The sequence below is a fragment of the Penicillium coprophilum genome (genome assembly GCF_028826855.1).
Source record: "Penicillium coprophilum strain IBT 35676 chromosome Unknown utg000002l_segment0_segment0, whole genome shotgun sequence".
NCBI classification, from domain to species: Eukaryota; Fungi; Ascomycota; class Eurotiomycetes; order Eurotiales; family Aspergillaceae; genus Penicillium; species Penicillium coprophilum.
The window spans coordinates 903,181-918,976 of NW_026622721.1; the positions used below are offsets into that span (position 1 = coordinate 903,181).

Below are 15,796 nucleotides of genomic sequence, written 5' to 3' on the forward strand. Positions count from 1 at the left end.
ACCTCCCGCAGTCCGATACACCTAGTTACATCACCTATATTCTTCTCTAGGGCTTTTAAATATCCCAACCAAGATCAATTCTCATCACCATGACTACTTCTTTTGATACAAGCTCTATGCAAGACTCTCTCAGCCTACCATTTCCTGCCACCACTAAGCAAGTTGTGGGGTTAGTCAATGGTACACAAACAGATGTTGGGATAATGAACTTTAGCGACAAAATCATGGTCACTATCTCACAAGCAGGACGATTAGGGCACTGGGTATGTTCCGGATATAGCTTCAGCAAACGTCGCTAATGTCATATAGTTGCATGTACCGATGGAGAACCAGAACCCAGGCACTGAGGGCATGCACACCCTCAGTGAGGGTGATGATGCTCTTTTGCCCCTCAAAAATTTGACTACCACCACATTACTTGGTGGTTATTCTGCTGGGCAAGATACAACAGGTCAACTACTTGCTCGTCAGATTGCTACGGCTATTGCAATGAAAACACCTAGTGAAAAGAGACTACTCCTTGTTGGTCTTGGACTTGACAAATCAACTGCTGATAGAGATTCATTTTTCGCTATCGTCGATATGGTTTTGCACTGCCTATGAAAATATCATAGGCCTATCCCTGCTGAGAACAGGGCAGCCGCCAGAACCAGGCCTAGGCCATCCGCTGGGCTCGCTTCAAAAGCCGGTCCAAGCTCTCACTTCTGATCCATCCGTGAATACGGATGCGCTCAATGTGAGCGAAAGCTCCGCAGGTCAGAAGGCCTGCAAGATCCACCTCGGTGAAGCCACCGCTTGTCCAGTTCTTTCGCAACTCAATAATCAACGTGCGAGTGGCGAGGAGGCCATCATCTCTGTGCTTTGAGATGAACTTCACCAACTGCCGGCTTCTCCTCGCCGCCTTCTCGGCGTTGTTGTCTCCAAGTGTTAACTTGAGTGCTCGGAGGCGGACTGCCGACAGATCTCGAAGAATTGGGCAGGGTGGTTCAAGATAGGCGTGTCGCGGGAAGTCCATCACCACCAGAGTCCGGTTGCTCATTGAATTGACCCATGCAAACCAAGCCTCTGACATCAAGTCGAGCGACACAAATCGCATGGAAGTTGGGATCTTTGGTGCAATACCATCCTTTCTAAGAAATATGGCTTCCTTGGTGTCTCCGAAAACATACTTCCATATCTTAGCGCGAATATCCAGCGGCAGCCAATTGAATGGGCATGGGCTACGTCGGTCCACGATCATCTCTGGGGGGTACCTTCTCATGTCATCGTGGAAGCGCTTCTCGAATGAACCCCACTCGCCAAAGGACAACCAGTTTATTTCATCAGTGTTAAGGTTGGTGGAAGGGGCAAGATAGCGAAGCGGGGTATCGGAACTGGCGCTTTGTTAGATCATATGGACTTCTTGATGGCATCACGCTCATGGATTGAGTCAACTTACTACATGTATGTATGAGCCATCTTTTGGGACGCCGGGACTAGCTCAATGGCTTGGTCAGACTTGTGCTGAACCGCCGAAGCCGCTGGATCCGGAGCCACCGAAGTTGTCGCTTTTTTGAACTTGCACATGGTCGAAAGCCTTGCTCGGATGCACTCTCGCGTGGCCGAAGCCCTCGCTCGGATGCGAAGAACGGTGTCTTTGATCTTCTTCATTTGTGAAATTGATGATTATGTGTGATGAATGATTGCGATTGGATATGAGATGTGGTTCGTGATGGGATCAGTGATGTTGACAATCGCAGAGCTGGGAGTGAACGTGTCGCCGGCGTTACCAGGCATCGACTCGGCGCTGCCCCACGAATACCATTCAATATCTGTCTACTCCTCAATGCTTCTATTTTCTGTGATTCTGATATCTATGGGTGCTACGCCTACCTTTCTCGATGAATTTACTGCACACTTGTTCGGAGTTGTAGTATAGTTCAAAGTGGTTTCTTCCCGTGTTCTTTTGTGAATAGGCATTGAGATTATTTATTGAAGGGAATCAACATGCATCTTCAATACAGCAGACATGTCATAAATTATATTGTGTATATGTTCTGTACAATTGGGTAGCCCGCGTGTGCTATAGTTCGGTCTTGTCCCTCTCTTAGCCCATTAGCCAAGAAATGCCCAGATAGTCAACATAAATTAGATTCACAAGGTGCTTTAGACCACTGATTCTATGAATAATTAACTAGAAAAAAAGAGGTATAAAGCGACCAAGCATTTGATTAAAAGCACAGCATAACGAGCGAAAGATAGATATACTCCAGATATTGCATGGCCAGTCACGTGTCGGTTGTTTACCTAACAGGGGTTCCATGTTGAGACGACATCTCAAAGTAGAACGTGAAAAGAAGCAGTTCTGGGCAATAACAGGCCTTGGAGGCTCTGGATATCCTAATATCTCTTCTAGCTCCTGGGAGTTCTTTTAATCACAGCCCGCGCGTACAGCTTTCCATTCTCACATTTGAAGAACTCCAAGTCATACTCCACACATCAAACATCCCATTACCACCTACCATCCACATCTTTTCGTATCTCCTCATCTTTGTCTTTCTTTTTCAACAATCTGCATTTCAGTCTTTGTTAGGTTCTCATGATGGAACCTCTAGTGGATCCTGATTTGGACGCTGCTATTGAGGCCTCTCGCCAAGATATGTATCGCCAGCAGAACAGGCGTCCCTCATCTCAGGCCTCCCAGGATAACTATGTGGATTTAACCATTAACTCGGGAAGCGACTCGGACATTGAGGAAGTTTTCCCCAAGTCAGAGTCTGTGGTTAGTTCTGAGACTGAAGATGACCATGATCGGGAGCAACTGCAACGCGCTCTTGCTATGTCCATGGAGCCTAACGAGGAGATCAAAAATCCCAAAAATGCACAGTCTGTCAATCACGCAAGTGTCCCGCATGATGTCGCTGTAGCGTCGGTGGGCTCACTATTGGGCATGAACCGGAAGCAGATGGAGGAGGAACGTCTTGCACGTCTCGCTAAGCGCAAGGCCGACGACTCTTCGTCCACTCCGCCATCTCAGGGTAGCCGGAAGCTCCCTCGAACTGAGCCACCCCGTCCCTCTGTTGCTATACGCAATCCGTTCCAATCTGCTCCCCAGGCGAGCTCGGCTCGAGTGAGGTCTCATACCGAAGTCTGCCGACAGCTTACATCAAATGCTCCGAATCACATCCAACCTACCTCCCGCTCAGTGGCCCAATGGCCTCTTGGTGCTGTGAAGAAAACACATATTACTGGTTTCCCTCGCAGTGGAAATGAAATCACAATTGAGGAAGTCATCCAGCGAGATGATCTGGAGTTAGGCGTGTTTAGCTCATTTCTATGGGACATGCCATGGCTTTACTCCAAGTTTAATAATATGACAACACGAATCATCTTTGTCATGCAGGCAAATGATGAAGAGACGGTTAGCATTGCACGATGACCTCGAATGACATGGACTAACTTCATTTACAGCGAGAGCAATACCGGCAGGATGTCAGCAACATGCCTAATTTCCGCCTATGTTTCCCACCTATGGAGCCCCAAGTGTTCTGTATGCATTCTAAGCTGCTCCTGATGTTCCACCCAGGATATCTTCGTATCGCAGTTCCTTCCGCCAATCTCACTCCCACCGACTGGGGAGAGGACAGGCTCATGGAAAACGTATGTGGTCACGTCCGGCTAATGGTTTTTTTCCCTTGAAAATCTCTAACCGTGTCTAGATTGTATTCCTTATTGATCTCCCCAGGCTTGAAGTCCCTGATGCTGGAACCACCCCATTCTACAAAGAACTAGTCTACTTCCTTCAGGCTTCAGACCTCCACCCCAACATCATCAAGAAGCTAGATTCGTTTGACTTCACCGAGACGAAGCGCTATGCATTTGTTCATACAGTGTATGTATTTCTTCCCCTGGTCTATTGCCATACCAAAATATAAACCACCGGCTAACAATGTCAGTGGCGGAACCAACACCGAAGGCAAATGGCAACGCACTGGATTCAGTGGCCTGGGCCGTGCCGTCAAAACTCTCGGCCTAGAGACAAAGGCACCCATTAACGTCGATTACATCGTAAGTTTCTTGCTCTATGTCCCCATTCAGAATACTACTTGGCACACTAACAACACACTCAGGCCTCATCGCTGGGAAATATCAACACTCCATTCCTGCGCTCTATCTATCTTGCCTGCAAAGGTACGCGTTTATCCTACAAAAAATAAGATCAAATAATCTAACCCACTCTAATTCACCAGGTGACAACGCTCTACTAGAGTACGAGCTCCGAACCGCCAACAAGAAAAACACAGAGCTTGTGACAGCGCATAACAAAGAATGTCTTGACCACTTCCGCATTTACTTCCCATCGGACCAGACCGTGCGAGACGTACACAATAACCCCAAACACGCCATTGGCACAATTTGCTTTAATCCAGCCTGGTGGTCGAGTGCCAATTTCCCGCGCGACACGCTTAGAGATTGTGTCAGTGAGCGCGGAGTCTTGATGCATAACAAAGTGAGTAGTTCTGCAGCGGGCTGGTTACGACGATTTGTTACTAACTCTCATTCCTTGATAAAGCTTGTCTTCGTTCATCCTTCTACGCCGATCGATATGCCGGATAACAAGGAGTGCCGAGGCTGGGCTTACGTGGGAAGTGCGAATTTGTCAGAGAGCGCATGGTGCATTCATACCTATACTTCTGTCGTTGTAATATCAAAGCTAACACAGACCAGGGGTCGTATTGTCAAGGATCCTAAGACGAAACAGCTGAAGATGAATTGTCGCAACTGGGAATGCGGCGTGCTTGTGCCTATCATCAATGATAAGAAGGCCCGGGAGAAAGACAAGGGACCAGAAACGCAGGGAACCGTCCCTCCTGCTCCCCTTCCAGCCGAGGTCTTTAGGGACACTGTCCCTGTCCCGGTCAGAGTACCCGCTGTTCCGTTGGCGGAGAACCGAAAGCCCTTTTTCTTCGGGGTTTGATTTGAACCTCAATCTCAAGACTTGCCTTTGTTTACACTCTACATCAGAGTTGTCTCTAGGGCTATGTCTACATCTGAAATATCCGGTGGGAGTCTAGATTCGCACCATCCTTGTCATGAGTATTTGGGATAGGAGGAGTTCGGATCGAATTGTCTGGTGGGTTTAATGGGAAACAAATGAACGAAGGTTCAAGCACTTCATGTATTATGTATCAATTATGCTGTGATATTCAAAGCAAAAACAAACAAATGAAAAAATGGTTTATGTCCTGAGAGGAAATACTACGATATGCAACCAAGTAATATAAATCCAATGATGATATGTCCTTCTAAGATTGATCCTGGATATATCCGATACCACGCTCTATGTAAATGCATCTTGATATGAGAACAGAAATTAAAATAGATAACCAAGACTTTTGAAGCCTCTAAGCTTCATCAGTCTTCTTCCCCTTGAACAACCCCTTTACACGATCAATCATCAACCCACCCACGCCAAAGACCGAAGCAAGACCAAAGCTCCAGCCTCTCACACGGACAGTGTAGATGAAGAAATAAACCAAGGCCCAGTTGATGATAACAAAAGCGAGGAAAATACCAAAGCATTTCCACTTGTCGTCATTATGAACATTCAGATTCGCCATATACTGCGCACCATCCGTGAAAGGACAGTACTGACAGTCGGCAGTAGCTTTGGGGTTAACCAGGTATCCAACCTTAGCAGAGTCGACAAAGCCACCAGCATAAGCACCACAAGTTTGACCAGACGGGGGATCGAAGTGTGTAGCTTCGAGCGAGGTACATTCTATCTCGACCTGTGGCAGAACAGCCGAGAGCACACCGCGCAGCCACCAAGTAACAGGGTTGACGTAGTACATCCAGTATTTCCAGAAGACCGGGTAATCGGCGTAGGGACGGACGATACCGTTGAAGAGGTTGACCATGACGAAGAAGAAGGGGAGGACGTTCGAGATCACAGTGAAAGAAGGCGCGAAGGCGCAGACCCACTGACCCCATGAGGCCTGGAAGAGGAAGAATAGTATCGTCATGAGGAAGACGTAGCCTGCACTACTAGAGTCTGTGGGGAATCCGACGGGGTAGTACCATAGCAGCCAGTAGATCAGGCCAGAGATTATGGCAGCGGGGATCTCGCAGACGACGTTTGCAGTGCAGAAGGCGAACCAGCCGTAGATACGGGAGGGGTATTCGCGTGCTTCCCAGAGGGCGCGGTTGATGTAGAATTTCGGGACGATGGAGTTGAGGACGATGGGGGGGATGAGGATGATTAGGAAGACGGAGAACATGCGGTCTTGCATTGAGGCTACAGTGTTTGAGAGCATGTAGAAGGTGAAGCCGTTGAAGATGCCGATGATGACCGAGACGAAGAGTTTGCTGTAGTAGTAGGATGGATCGCGCCAGTAGTTTGTGAAGAGACGTTTCGTTAACTGGATGGTTTGGGTTGATGTTGTTGCGGCGAATTCGTGTTGGGCGGAGCCAGATTCCTCAATTGGGAGTTTACTGCGTTCTGAGCGGATGAGGTCGATCTCGGCGAGCATTTTGCGGTTCTCATCCGAGTTGCGCCATTCTTCGTTCCAGTCAACTAGTTTGCCGTTGCGGTGGGTTGCTTTGGCGGCTGTTTCCAGAATAAACTCGGCGACGTTCTTTGATGGCGGGCAGACGAAGCCGCGATCACCGAAGTACTTGATTACGGAGGATCCTTCTTTGCCGACTGGACCAAAGTAGAAGGTGTTGCCGCCGGGGTTGAGGGCGAGAATCATGTCGAATTGCTGGATGATCATGGAAGAGGGCTGGTGGATTGTGCAGACGATGGCCTGACCAGCTTGGGAGAGTTTCTTGAGGAAACGGACGATGGAGAATGCAGCTTGGCTGTCGAGACCGGAGGTGGGCTCGTCCAGGAACAGAAGCAGACTGGGCTTGGCTGCGAGCTCGACGCCGATAGTAACACGCTTCTTCTGCTCGACATTCAGAGAGCCGATGATAGCGTCCTGGATATCCTCGAGTTCGAGAAGGTCAATGATTCGGTTCACATAGTCAATTTTCTCTTGGCGCGGGACATCACGGGGCTGACGGAGGATGGCTGAGAACTCGAAGGCTTCGCGGATAGTGGAGGTATTGTCGTGCAAATCCATTTGCTCACAGAAACCAGTACCACGCTGGAAATCAGGACCCAGCTTGTGGCCATCGACGAGCATATCTCCAGTCACGACACCCATCTTCTGGCGCTGGGCCAAAGTATTGAGTAGAGTCGTCTTTCCTGCACCAGAGGCACCCATCAGGGCAATCATGACACCGGGCTTGGCGTAGCCGTTGACACCGTTGAGAAGCTTGCGTGTTCCATTGCCATAGGGGACGGTATATTCAACATTCTGCCAGGTGAAGCAGCGCTCACTGGAGGACAGGCGGTTGAAAGTGGCATCGGCATCAGAAGACGCCGTGCCACGAGCAAGGGCAGCATTGTCATTTGCACTGGCGACCTTCTCTTCATCGTTGGTGTTGGTACCCTGGGCAGTGATCTTCTTAGCGCGCTTGGACTTCTTGAAGACCAGAGCACCACCTCCGCCACCAACAAATGAGAGTACCTCAGCGGCAATGACAGTCACCAGAATGTACAGCACGGTGAAAGCAATGACAACACCAAAATTACGCCACAGGTGGCTGCGCGTGAACTGGAAATTGGCATTTAAGTACTGTGCTCCACTGACAGAAGTTTCGCCCAATGTTGACCCAGTGAGAGCACATCCCTGGTACTTAGGATCCACACCTGGACCCTGTGGAATAAGCTGGGATGGACTGCATTCCATGACACGTCCAACGAACTCGTTTGTCAAGACCGCCTCGTAACTGTACGCGATTGGGTTGACGTAGAATAGCCAACCGAACCAAATAGAGTCCGAAATAAGAGTCTGTTTGGGAATAACATAACCAACGTACAAAATGAGCAGATTCAACGCAATACCACTGAAACGCACCGCGTCATCAATGGTGGGTGACAGTGCAGCGAACATGCGGTAGAGCGAGGTGATGCACACAGTGGTCGTGTACACGAACAAGAAGTAGATGAAGAACTTGGAAGCCGTGACGTCGAGACCAGACATGAAATACACGATCAATGTGAACGGGACGACCATACAGAAGATGGCCGGGAAGTCAACAACGACACGGGCAATGGAGACAGCAGAGGGGCGGTAGAAGGCGTAATCCTTGTGGCGGGCAACAATGCCACGACCAGTGACAGCAGGCATCAGCTCAGTCAGTTGCAGCCAACCAAGGAACAGAATCGAGAAGAACAGAGCACCGCCACGCGAGAAAGCGCCGCTGGTATCCAGGGATTCTCCGTAGAACAAGGAAGAAACGATGAGGGCGTTGGAGATGACGATGAAGTATTTTGTGTAAAGGGAGGTCTTGTCACCCCAGAGCAGCCAGAACTCGCGCTGCACGCAGGCCGTGACCTGGCGCACGAACGAGACGGTATAAGGCGACTTCTTGGAGACGGACTTGGACTTGGACTGCGCGACCGTGGATTGGAAACGGCGGGTGTCCTCCTGCTGGGTATCTTGAAGACGTTTCTCGTAGCTGCTGACATCCTCCAAGATTCGGCTGTAGGCTCCGCTGGTCTTGAAAGCTTTCTCAAGTGCCTCGGCGGTCTTAGGGGTGGAGGCTTCACGGCCGGGCTGGAACTCACGAGCGTTGGGGTCGCAGAGCGAAGTAAGGAAGTCTGCTGTAGTCGATTGTGGGGGGGAGTAGAAGCCCAGATCAATAAAGTATTGTCGTGCTTCGTTGGCTGGACCTTGGTAGAGCATGCGGCCTTCGTCAATGACCATCACCTTGTCCATGAGCTCGTAGATGCTCTCTCCGGCTTGGTATAGTGTGACGAAGGTAGTGCGCTTGCTGACATCGGTCATGATGCGGAGCGATTTGGCATAGTCCAGTGCAGTACTGGCATCCAGGCCGCGAGTCGAGTTATCCCAGCAGACCACGGAGGACTTGGTGGCCAGGGTCTCTGCGATACTCACACGCTTGCGCTCACCTCCAGAAACACCGCGGACATACTCGTTACCAACGAGGGTATTCCTTGTGTGAGTGATACCGAACATTTTGAGCAGGGCATCGATGATAATGGGGATGCTTTCCCGATCATGCTTGCGGGTCTTGTTGATCAGGGAGAACTTGAGAGTTTGCCAGACAGTGAGCGAGGGGAAGTGCTGGTCGTCTTCCGGGTTATAGTTGACTTCTCCACGGAAGTGCTTATTCTGGTCTTCGGCTGACAGACCACCGTAACTGACCTCACCATCGACACCAGCAAAAGCACCACGGTCGTTTGCAATCGCCTTGAGGAAGGTAGTACAGCCAGCACCGGGACGGCCTAGCACGAGCATGATCTCACCTTCGCGTACAGCACCGCTGAAATCATGGATGAGATCACGAACAGGAGGGTGTCTGCCGAACCGCAGCTGCGGCACGAACTGGCAGACAAGATTGTACAAATCCGGGCCGAAGGTACCAATCACAGCCTGAGGGAGAGTGCGCACGAATGATGCGCCAGTCTCGACGCCCTTCACGGTAAGATTCTTGAAGACGACACCGACCTTCTTGGCAGGTCCTCCGGCGGTTGTGCGGCGCTCGAGATGACCACCTGTCAGGAACTCACCCAGATCGAAGCTGTCGTCAGCTTCGTTCTCGGTGTCTTCGTCCTCCAAGGCCTTTTCTTCATCGCGATGGCTGGCCTGTGATTTGTGGCGATGAACGCTCTTAGTGGCAGAGCGAGTGCGGTGTAAACTGAGGCGAGTGAGTTCGCGGCGCATCTCTTCCATGTCTTCCATGGCGCCGCTACGAGACACGGCCTTTCCGACCTTCTCTTCTCCCCAACGGCCATCATCGCCACTTACAGACGAACTGATGGTTGAACTGTCGGTTGAAGTTGGATGGATGGGAGATTCGGTAGCCCTGAGGAACTCTTCGGGTTGTTCAGAGCTCACATCATGGGCATTTTGGTTTGCTTGCCTGGAGGACTGGGTATAGGCTTGGGAATCCGAGACAGGATGTGACTGTTCGGAATGGCCCTCCATGTTGGGGTTTTCGGATAGGTTCTACTCTCCGGCAATATTCAACGGCAGATACAAAGGTATTATGTATGTTATAGCCAGGCTAATTAGAGGGGGGGATGATGGAATTAAATAAGAGCCGGAAATAATGTGGAAGGGAATTATAGAGAAATTTAAGAAGAAAGATAGCCGACCTCAAAGACCGTTTATATGAGAAAATCTAGAATATCAGAATATTCACTTAACTCCGATGCATTTGTCAGTGGCTAAAGGGGAATACACAGGACCCTGGAAGGCTAAAGGCGACTATCGAATCAGAAGCGAGATCATAATGCAGAATCGAGACTTTAAGAGCTATAGTGGAGTAGGTGGATTACATGACTCAGGATGAATCAAAAGAATTTTCTGGTTTCAAGCACGGAGATAAAGTCGGGCTTTAGCCGATTTGGCTTTTGACTGGGCTATATTGGCTGCTATTGGCTGCTATTGGCTGCTATTGGCTGCTATTGGCTGTTCACGGACTGTTGATGACCCTTAATTGGCTATTTGGCTTGTCATCACGGAATTTCCATTCCTATCAGCCACCGGCCTTCACGTGGGGTCTAATTTTCCGTTTTTATATCACATATGTAATGTGGAATAGGATGTAATCGGTTGGAACATCTGGATTAAAAATCTTGCTTACGAATGCTTTTTAATAGCCATAGGGAAGTCCTGAAAGTCCCCTAAAGCAGATATAAAAGAGGAAAAGAATGTGGGATGCCGGGCCACACAACGTCCTTCTTTGTCGGCCCGCCTGCCTAATTCGGCAGTCTCAAACATGTTTCGGCGACTTTCGAGATCCACTCGGCCTAAAAAGGAGTCCGACTGATGAGATCTTGGTAATCGGGATATCTGAGCCACTTGCATATCGGCGCCTTGGCCCATATATTGTAGAACATGGAGACCTGATGCACGGTACCACCGGGCTATTCTTTCATATTCAATATAATATACCGAGTACTCGTTGTGTAGGCATCTTATATACTGACATTTTCGCCAACCCTCCACACCTAACATGTATCCAGGGTTTCCTGGTAAGCTTCTATCAAACTACACACCTCCACGTTGTCATCTTCGATATATCACATGTCATGCACGCTATGCTACACCTCCTTTTGGGTATCCATGTGGTTCCCATTTCGAACTCCATGCATATGTACAACCCCCGTTGAAAGGATACGGTCTGACTCTTGGCATAATCCAACATGTGAATTTTGAAATATTGTACAATAAAATATCTGAATCTGCTGATTTTTTGATCGCTACTTACGCTTGGCAGCCGCCTGAGCAATTCGCTTCTGGATTTCTTCTTTTGAAAGAATCTTTACGGCATTGTTGGAGAAGACATAGCTGAGTCCAGACCAAAGAGTGGTGCCGGCAACAAGGTACCTAAAATTGGTCAGCAAAAAGAACTAATCAAAAACAACAAACCAATCATGCAGAACAGGGTAGAACAAAAAAAAAAGCAAAAAACATACAACAGTGAGGATTCGCTGGTGGTCACCCACCCAACTACTAACTCACCGGCGTGTGGCTTGAGTACGGCTGAGCGGACGGGAAGCCCTGTTTTCCACACCCTATGGTCGTATGTACTGGAAACAGCCTCAAAGTGCCTTAGGGCGGACCATTGGGTTGTGTTCTCCAGATATAACGAAAAAGCGAAAAAAAAAAAAAAACAATCATGGGGTATAAAAAAAAGGTTAACTTACTGGAATCCAGTCATAGCCTCGCTCAAATGCCAGGCACTGACAAACGCCTCGGGGACTACAGGCAGCGCAATCGCACTACCCACTAGCACCAGCTGCAGGGCAGTGTTGATCTTCGAGATCTCAGTAGGCTTGACTTCCGCTGACGGAAGCGAGAAATCCCAGTACCGGGCCATAGTCTTGGGCTCAGGCAGTGAAATCCAACGGTAATAGATAGCTGAGATAGCTAGACCAATGTCGCGACCGAGAATGATCACAGCAAGCCACACTATTCAATGCATCAATCCATGTCCATGTTCATATATCACCAAGTGATCAATAAGAGGTAGACTTACCGGGAAGGGAGCCATTCACGGCCAGACACGCAACACCGATGGTCATCAATAGCTTATCGGCCATGGGATCAATGATGGTTCCAACCACGGTTTGGAGGTTGTACCGCCGGGCAATCCAGCCATCGACTAGGTCAGTGATGCCCGCGTAGGCGAACAGGGATAGTGCTGCCGTGTGGTAGTTGTTCACCAAGAGATATCCGACGACCGGAGCAGCGACCAGCCGGGAGAATGTGAGAATGTTGGGTACAGTGTAGATATTCTCGTGGGAGGTGGGCAGGGGAATCCGCGATAGAATGGGGTTTTTCTTGGATTCCTCGGGTCTACCTTATGTTAGCTGCTGGTTCACTTAATCCATATCCCATTCGGATATTTGGTTTCTTGGCTTGGAGGCTGTAGACCTACTGTTCAGGAGTTTTGTTGTCTGGCGATGTTGACCCAGACCATCTTTGCTGGGTGAAGAATGATGGTGAGATCAGGGTGGTTTGCAGACAGCGAGGTTTCGAGCCTCTAGTACATAATTAGAAGTGCATAAACGAAGAAGCAGCAGACGACCATACCCTCTTGGTAATCGGTTCAATGTCGACTGGACTGATGTAGATATACACCGGAATCCACTCTTTTGAAGAGCTTCAGTCTTGAACACATTTGATCGAATACAAAGATGAGCGTTCTTGGAAAGCACTTGAGAGCCCTGCCGGCTCGCCCGAAGGGACAACTGGGCTGCGTATGAGCCAATCATGGTAACACAGACGGAAAAATGATAGCGGCAGGCGTTGGTACAAGCACAGAATTGAACAGAGACACCGATAATCACAAGCTTTCAATCAGAAACTTCAACTGTGCATACCCAGTCGGTTTCAGGCTATGAAATGGTGATTCGGTCCAAGTGATGCGCCAGGGGACCGACGAACGGAAGCTGTCGCGTCGCACGGTTGATAACAAGCCTAAAGATATAAACCCCCAATCGAAGTAAAATGAATGAACAAGCTGATAACGCAAGGAATGCAAATAAAAAGACAGAATGCTATATAGTACAAACACAATCTAGGGATTGTTAGCTAGATCTTTCGGGATTGGGGGCAACTTGGCTGATTAGAACACACATATAAGAGAATTTAGAATAAAGGTCACCTCTATCAGAAATTCAATGAGCTCGAATCAAAACGTTTTAGATCCCGGTCGCCTGAGATTTGATGAACATTGGAGATTGCACCTCGGCGATGAGTTTCTGGTCGGATAAATAGTTTATCCGCCCGTCTCTATATCCTCCACATGCAACCAACTACCTTTCTTATACTTCTCCTACTTTTGTAAATAGAAACAAATATGACGCCACTTCTGTCCCTAATGAACTGCATTTCCATGAAAATGACAATCTCAACTCTAGATCCCCAATCCCAGGAGTCGCATCACAGTGATCATGATCAAGCCCATGCTCACCTGACAGGCTCTACCACTCCTGTGACCAAGAGCTCCAGGTGATGAAAACATTATCGAAAAAAGCGTCAGAACTCATGATTGAGAAATCAACTAAAAGGATATATAGGACAGTATGTCACGCAGGCCAAGCCAAATTACAAAGAAAGCCGTTCGTGTCTAGAAAGAGCTCTAGAGCTAGATGAAGAGCGAGGCAAGACCACCAGAACGACACTGCGGTTTTGTCGCTTTACGGTCGCCACGATGTCGCTCACTTCTATTCCACACGAGCGTGTCTCGGACTCACGCCTGTTAACTCCAATCCGCAGTGTAGCACCGGCCAAAGACAAAGAACAACCAGATCCAAATATGGCAAATCCACGTCTGCTTATCAACCGTGCTCTCATCTATGAGCGCCGATTGCCCGGCGATGCTTATATCACTGCACACGTTCAGCGCCTTCAGCATGGTTATTACTCCACCAACGTCGTGTCAGACGAGAACGCCGAACATGTAGATTTTCTTGCTCTCGCATTCACCTTTCATTCGCCGCACACCATCACACACCGTATCAAATCCGCCACCATTAGTGTGTCAATTCACGGAAACCGCAATATCTCAAGTTCGAGGCTGTATCCTTATGGGAATCCGCCCGGCAACCCGCACTTCCTCATGCATGCTCCGCACCTGATCTATGGCACTGTATCCCCGGAGACAATGGAGTGGACGTTCAGTCTAGCTGGGTCTCTCGGAATCTCGGACCTACCCGTTAGCGCAAGCGTCATTCCCTCGGGGAGCGTCAACGGCCGGTATAAGCGGTATGAGATGATGCGCATTCAAGGCTCCGCACGTACTTTGAAGAACCCATCTGGCCCCGAATTCGATGTCGAGGCTGGCAAAATCGTCTGGTCCATGGAAGAGAACAATGTCCAAAGATCTGGTCTACCGCGCGAGTTTACCTTTGTCATGTTGATCCAGAAACCCGCGGCAAACAGCAAAATTTCCCTCTCGGTCGACGTCGACCCCGTCATCGACGCAATGATTGGCAGTTACCCATCCTTGATGTTGAAATTATCCGAGTACCAACCTTTGCCGCGTCGGGGTGTCAATTTCCAACAAGAAATTGGACAGCGGTTCGAGCCGTCGGACCCGGCGCGCGGGTTCAACTTTGCAGAATTAGGGAGCATGTTCGATGAGTACATCGCCATGCCTGGAAGGAAGTTCAGCCGTCAGGTATGCTCACCAACCAAGATAACTATCGATCTCTCACCATATCAAGTAAGCCAAAACTAATAGACACTTCTCTCAGATCCAAATCCCACCTGAGACTGGCGCCCCTGAAAATCACTTTCATGCCACCTACCCGGGTCAATATGGGCCTCTCAACCCCATCCCGTATCAACAACAACTACAGACCCACAACCTAGCCCTGCAAAACAACAGTCTCTCTCTGCAGAACAACCTCCTACAGACAACCCTACAAAATTTGTGGGCCACCCAGCCGAGGACTGAAGAAACCCAATTCTGCCAGCAGACATCCCCCCCAGCCGCAAAACCAAAGTCAAAACCAAGGCCATTCCAACCCCCATCCTTACCCAGCACCAAAAATCCCTTCAACCATCCCCCAAACCGCCATAAACATCCCCTTAAATCTCCATTTCCTCCTCAACCCCAGCACCACCACACACCTCACCAACCTCACCCGAACAAGCCCAGGCCCCTCCCCATACCCACGCCACACACCAAGTCTCCGACGCACGCAAGCACGGGAATTCCCCTCGCATGCAGCGAGCAGAGAATCAAACAACGCCTCCACACGCTCCCCTCCCAGTCCAACAGACTCGATGATCACACATACAGGCGCTCGTTCGCAGCGAGGACGCGCTCTCTCGGAGATCTCAGAAAGTGATGGTTCTGGCGGTGATGGGGAGTATCGGACGCCACGTCGTCTGCCGCGACGCATGTCGAGGCGGGACTCGATTGGCGTTTCATCTGTGGGTGGACGGGTGCGTGCTGGTGGTGCTAGGGCCCATGGTCATCGTAGAGCTATGAGTATGGCTAACCCGCGCTGAGGTAGGGAATTTCTTCTTATCGTTTGGATGTTCGAGAATTTCTTATGGTCTGGTTGTCTGGATCAGATTTGCTGCGTGAGATATTCATTCTTCTCCTGGCTTGATGAGTCTTGATTATCTTTTCTTTTGTTTTTTATCGCTGACTAGGCTCTGCATCATCCTTTGTCTTATCTTATTTTTGCCCAAGTCATGTGTTTATGTGTATA

At 49.3% G+C, this 15,796-nt stretch overlaps 6 protein-coding genes across 6 annotated transcripts; 3 read left to right on the forward strand and 3 right to left on the reverse strand.

The window, feature by feature from the left end:
* Positions 1-89: 89 nt before the first annotated feature.
* N7500_001747 (uncharacterized protein) lies at positions 90-603 on the forward strand (the record flags this gene model as incomplete). The annotated part of the gene is made up of 2 exons (XM_056672893.1): positions 90-263; positions 310-603. 2 exons carry the CDS (start codon positions 90-92, stop codon positions 601-603), a joined length of 468 nt encoding a protein of 155 aa, XP_056536412.1.
* Positions 604-655: 52 nt separating this feature from the next.
* N7500_001748 (uncharacterized protein) lies at positions 656-1,650 on the reverse strand (the record flags this gene model as incomplete). Its single annotated transcript, XM_056672894.1, has 2 exons — positions 656-1,373; positions 1,439-1,650. 2 exons carry the CDS (start codon positions 1,648-1,650, stop codon positions 656-658), a joined length of 930 nt encoding a protein of 309 aa, XP_056536413.1.
* Positions 1,651-2,581: 931 nt separating this feature from the next.
* On the forward strand, positions 2,582-4,957 carry N7500_001749 (uncharacterized protein; the record flags this gene model as incomplete). The annotated part of the gene is made up of 7 exons (XM_056672895.1): positions 2,582-3,400; positions 3,451-3,639; positions 3,699-3,871; positions 3,936-4,047; positions 4,110-4,170; positions 4,230-4,489; positions 4,553-4,957. The coding sequence occupies 7 exons, from the start codon at positions 2,582-2,584 to the stop codon at positions 4,955-4,957; spliced, it is 2,019 nt and encodes a 672-aa protein (XP_056536414.1).
* Positions 4,958-5,384: 427 nt separating this feature from the next.
* On the reverse strand, positions 5,385-10,043 carry atrF (ABC drug exporter AtrF; the record flags this gene model as incomplete). The annotated part of the gene is made up of 1 exon (XM_056672896.1): positions 5,385-10,043. One exon carries the CDS (start codon positions 10,041-10,043, stop codon positions 5,385-5,387), a length of 4,659 nt encoding a protein of 1,552 aa, XP_056536415.1.
* Positions 10,044-11,323: 1,280 nt separating this feature from the next.
* Positions 11,324-12,841, reverse strand: N7500_001751 (cardiolipin synthase; the record flags this gene model as incomplete). Its single annotated transcript, XM_056672897.1, has 5 exons — positions 11,324-11,450; positions 11,771-12,035; positions 12,103-12,422; positions 12,505-12,609; positions 12,660-12,841. The coding sequence occupies 5 exons, from the start codon at positions 12,839-12,841 to the stop codon at positions 11,324-11,326; spliced, it is 999 nt and encodes a 332-aa protein (XP_056536416.1).
* Positions 12,842-13,782: 941 nt separating this feature from the next.
* On the forward strand, positions 13,783-15,590 carry N7500_001752 (uncharacterized protein; the record flags this gene model as incomplete). Its single annotated transcript, XM_056672898.1, has 3 exons — positions 13,783-14,751; positions 14,828-15,006; positions 15,053-15,590. 3 exons carry the CDS (start codon positions 13,783-13,785, stop codon positions 15,588-15,590), a joined length of 1,686 nt encoding a protein of 561 aa, XP_056536417.1.
* Positions 15,591-15,796: the final 206 nt, after the last annotated feature.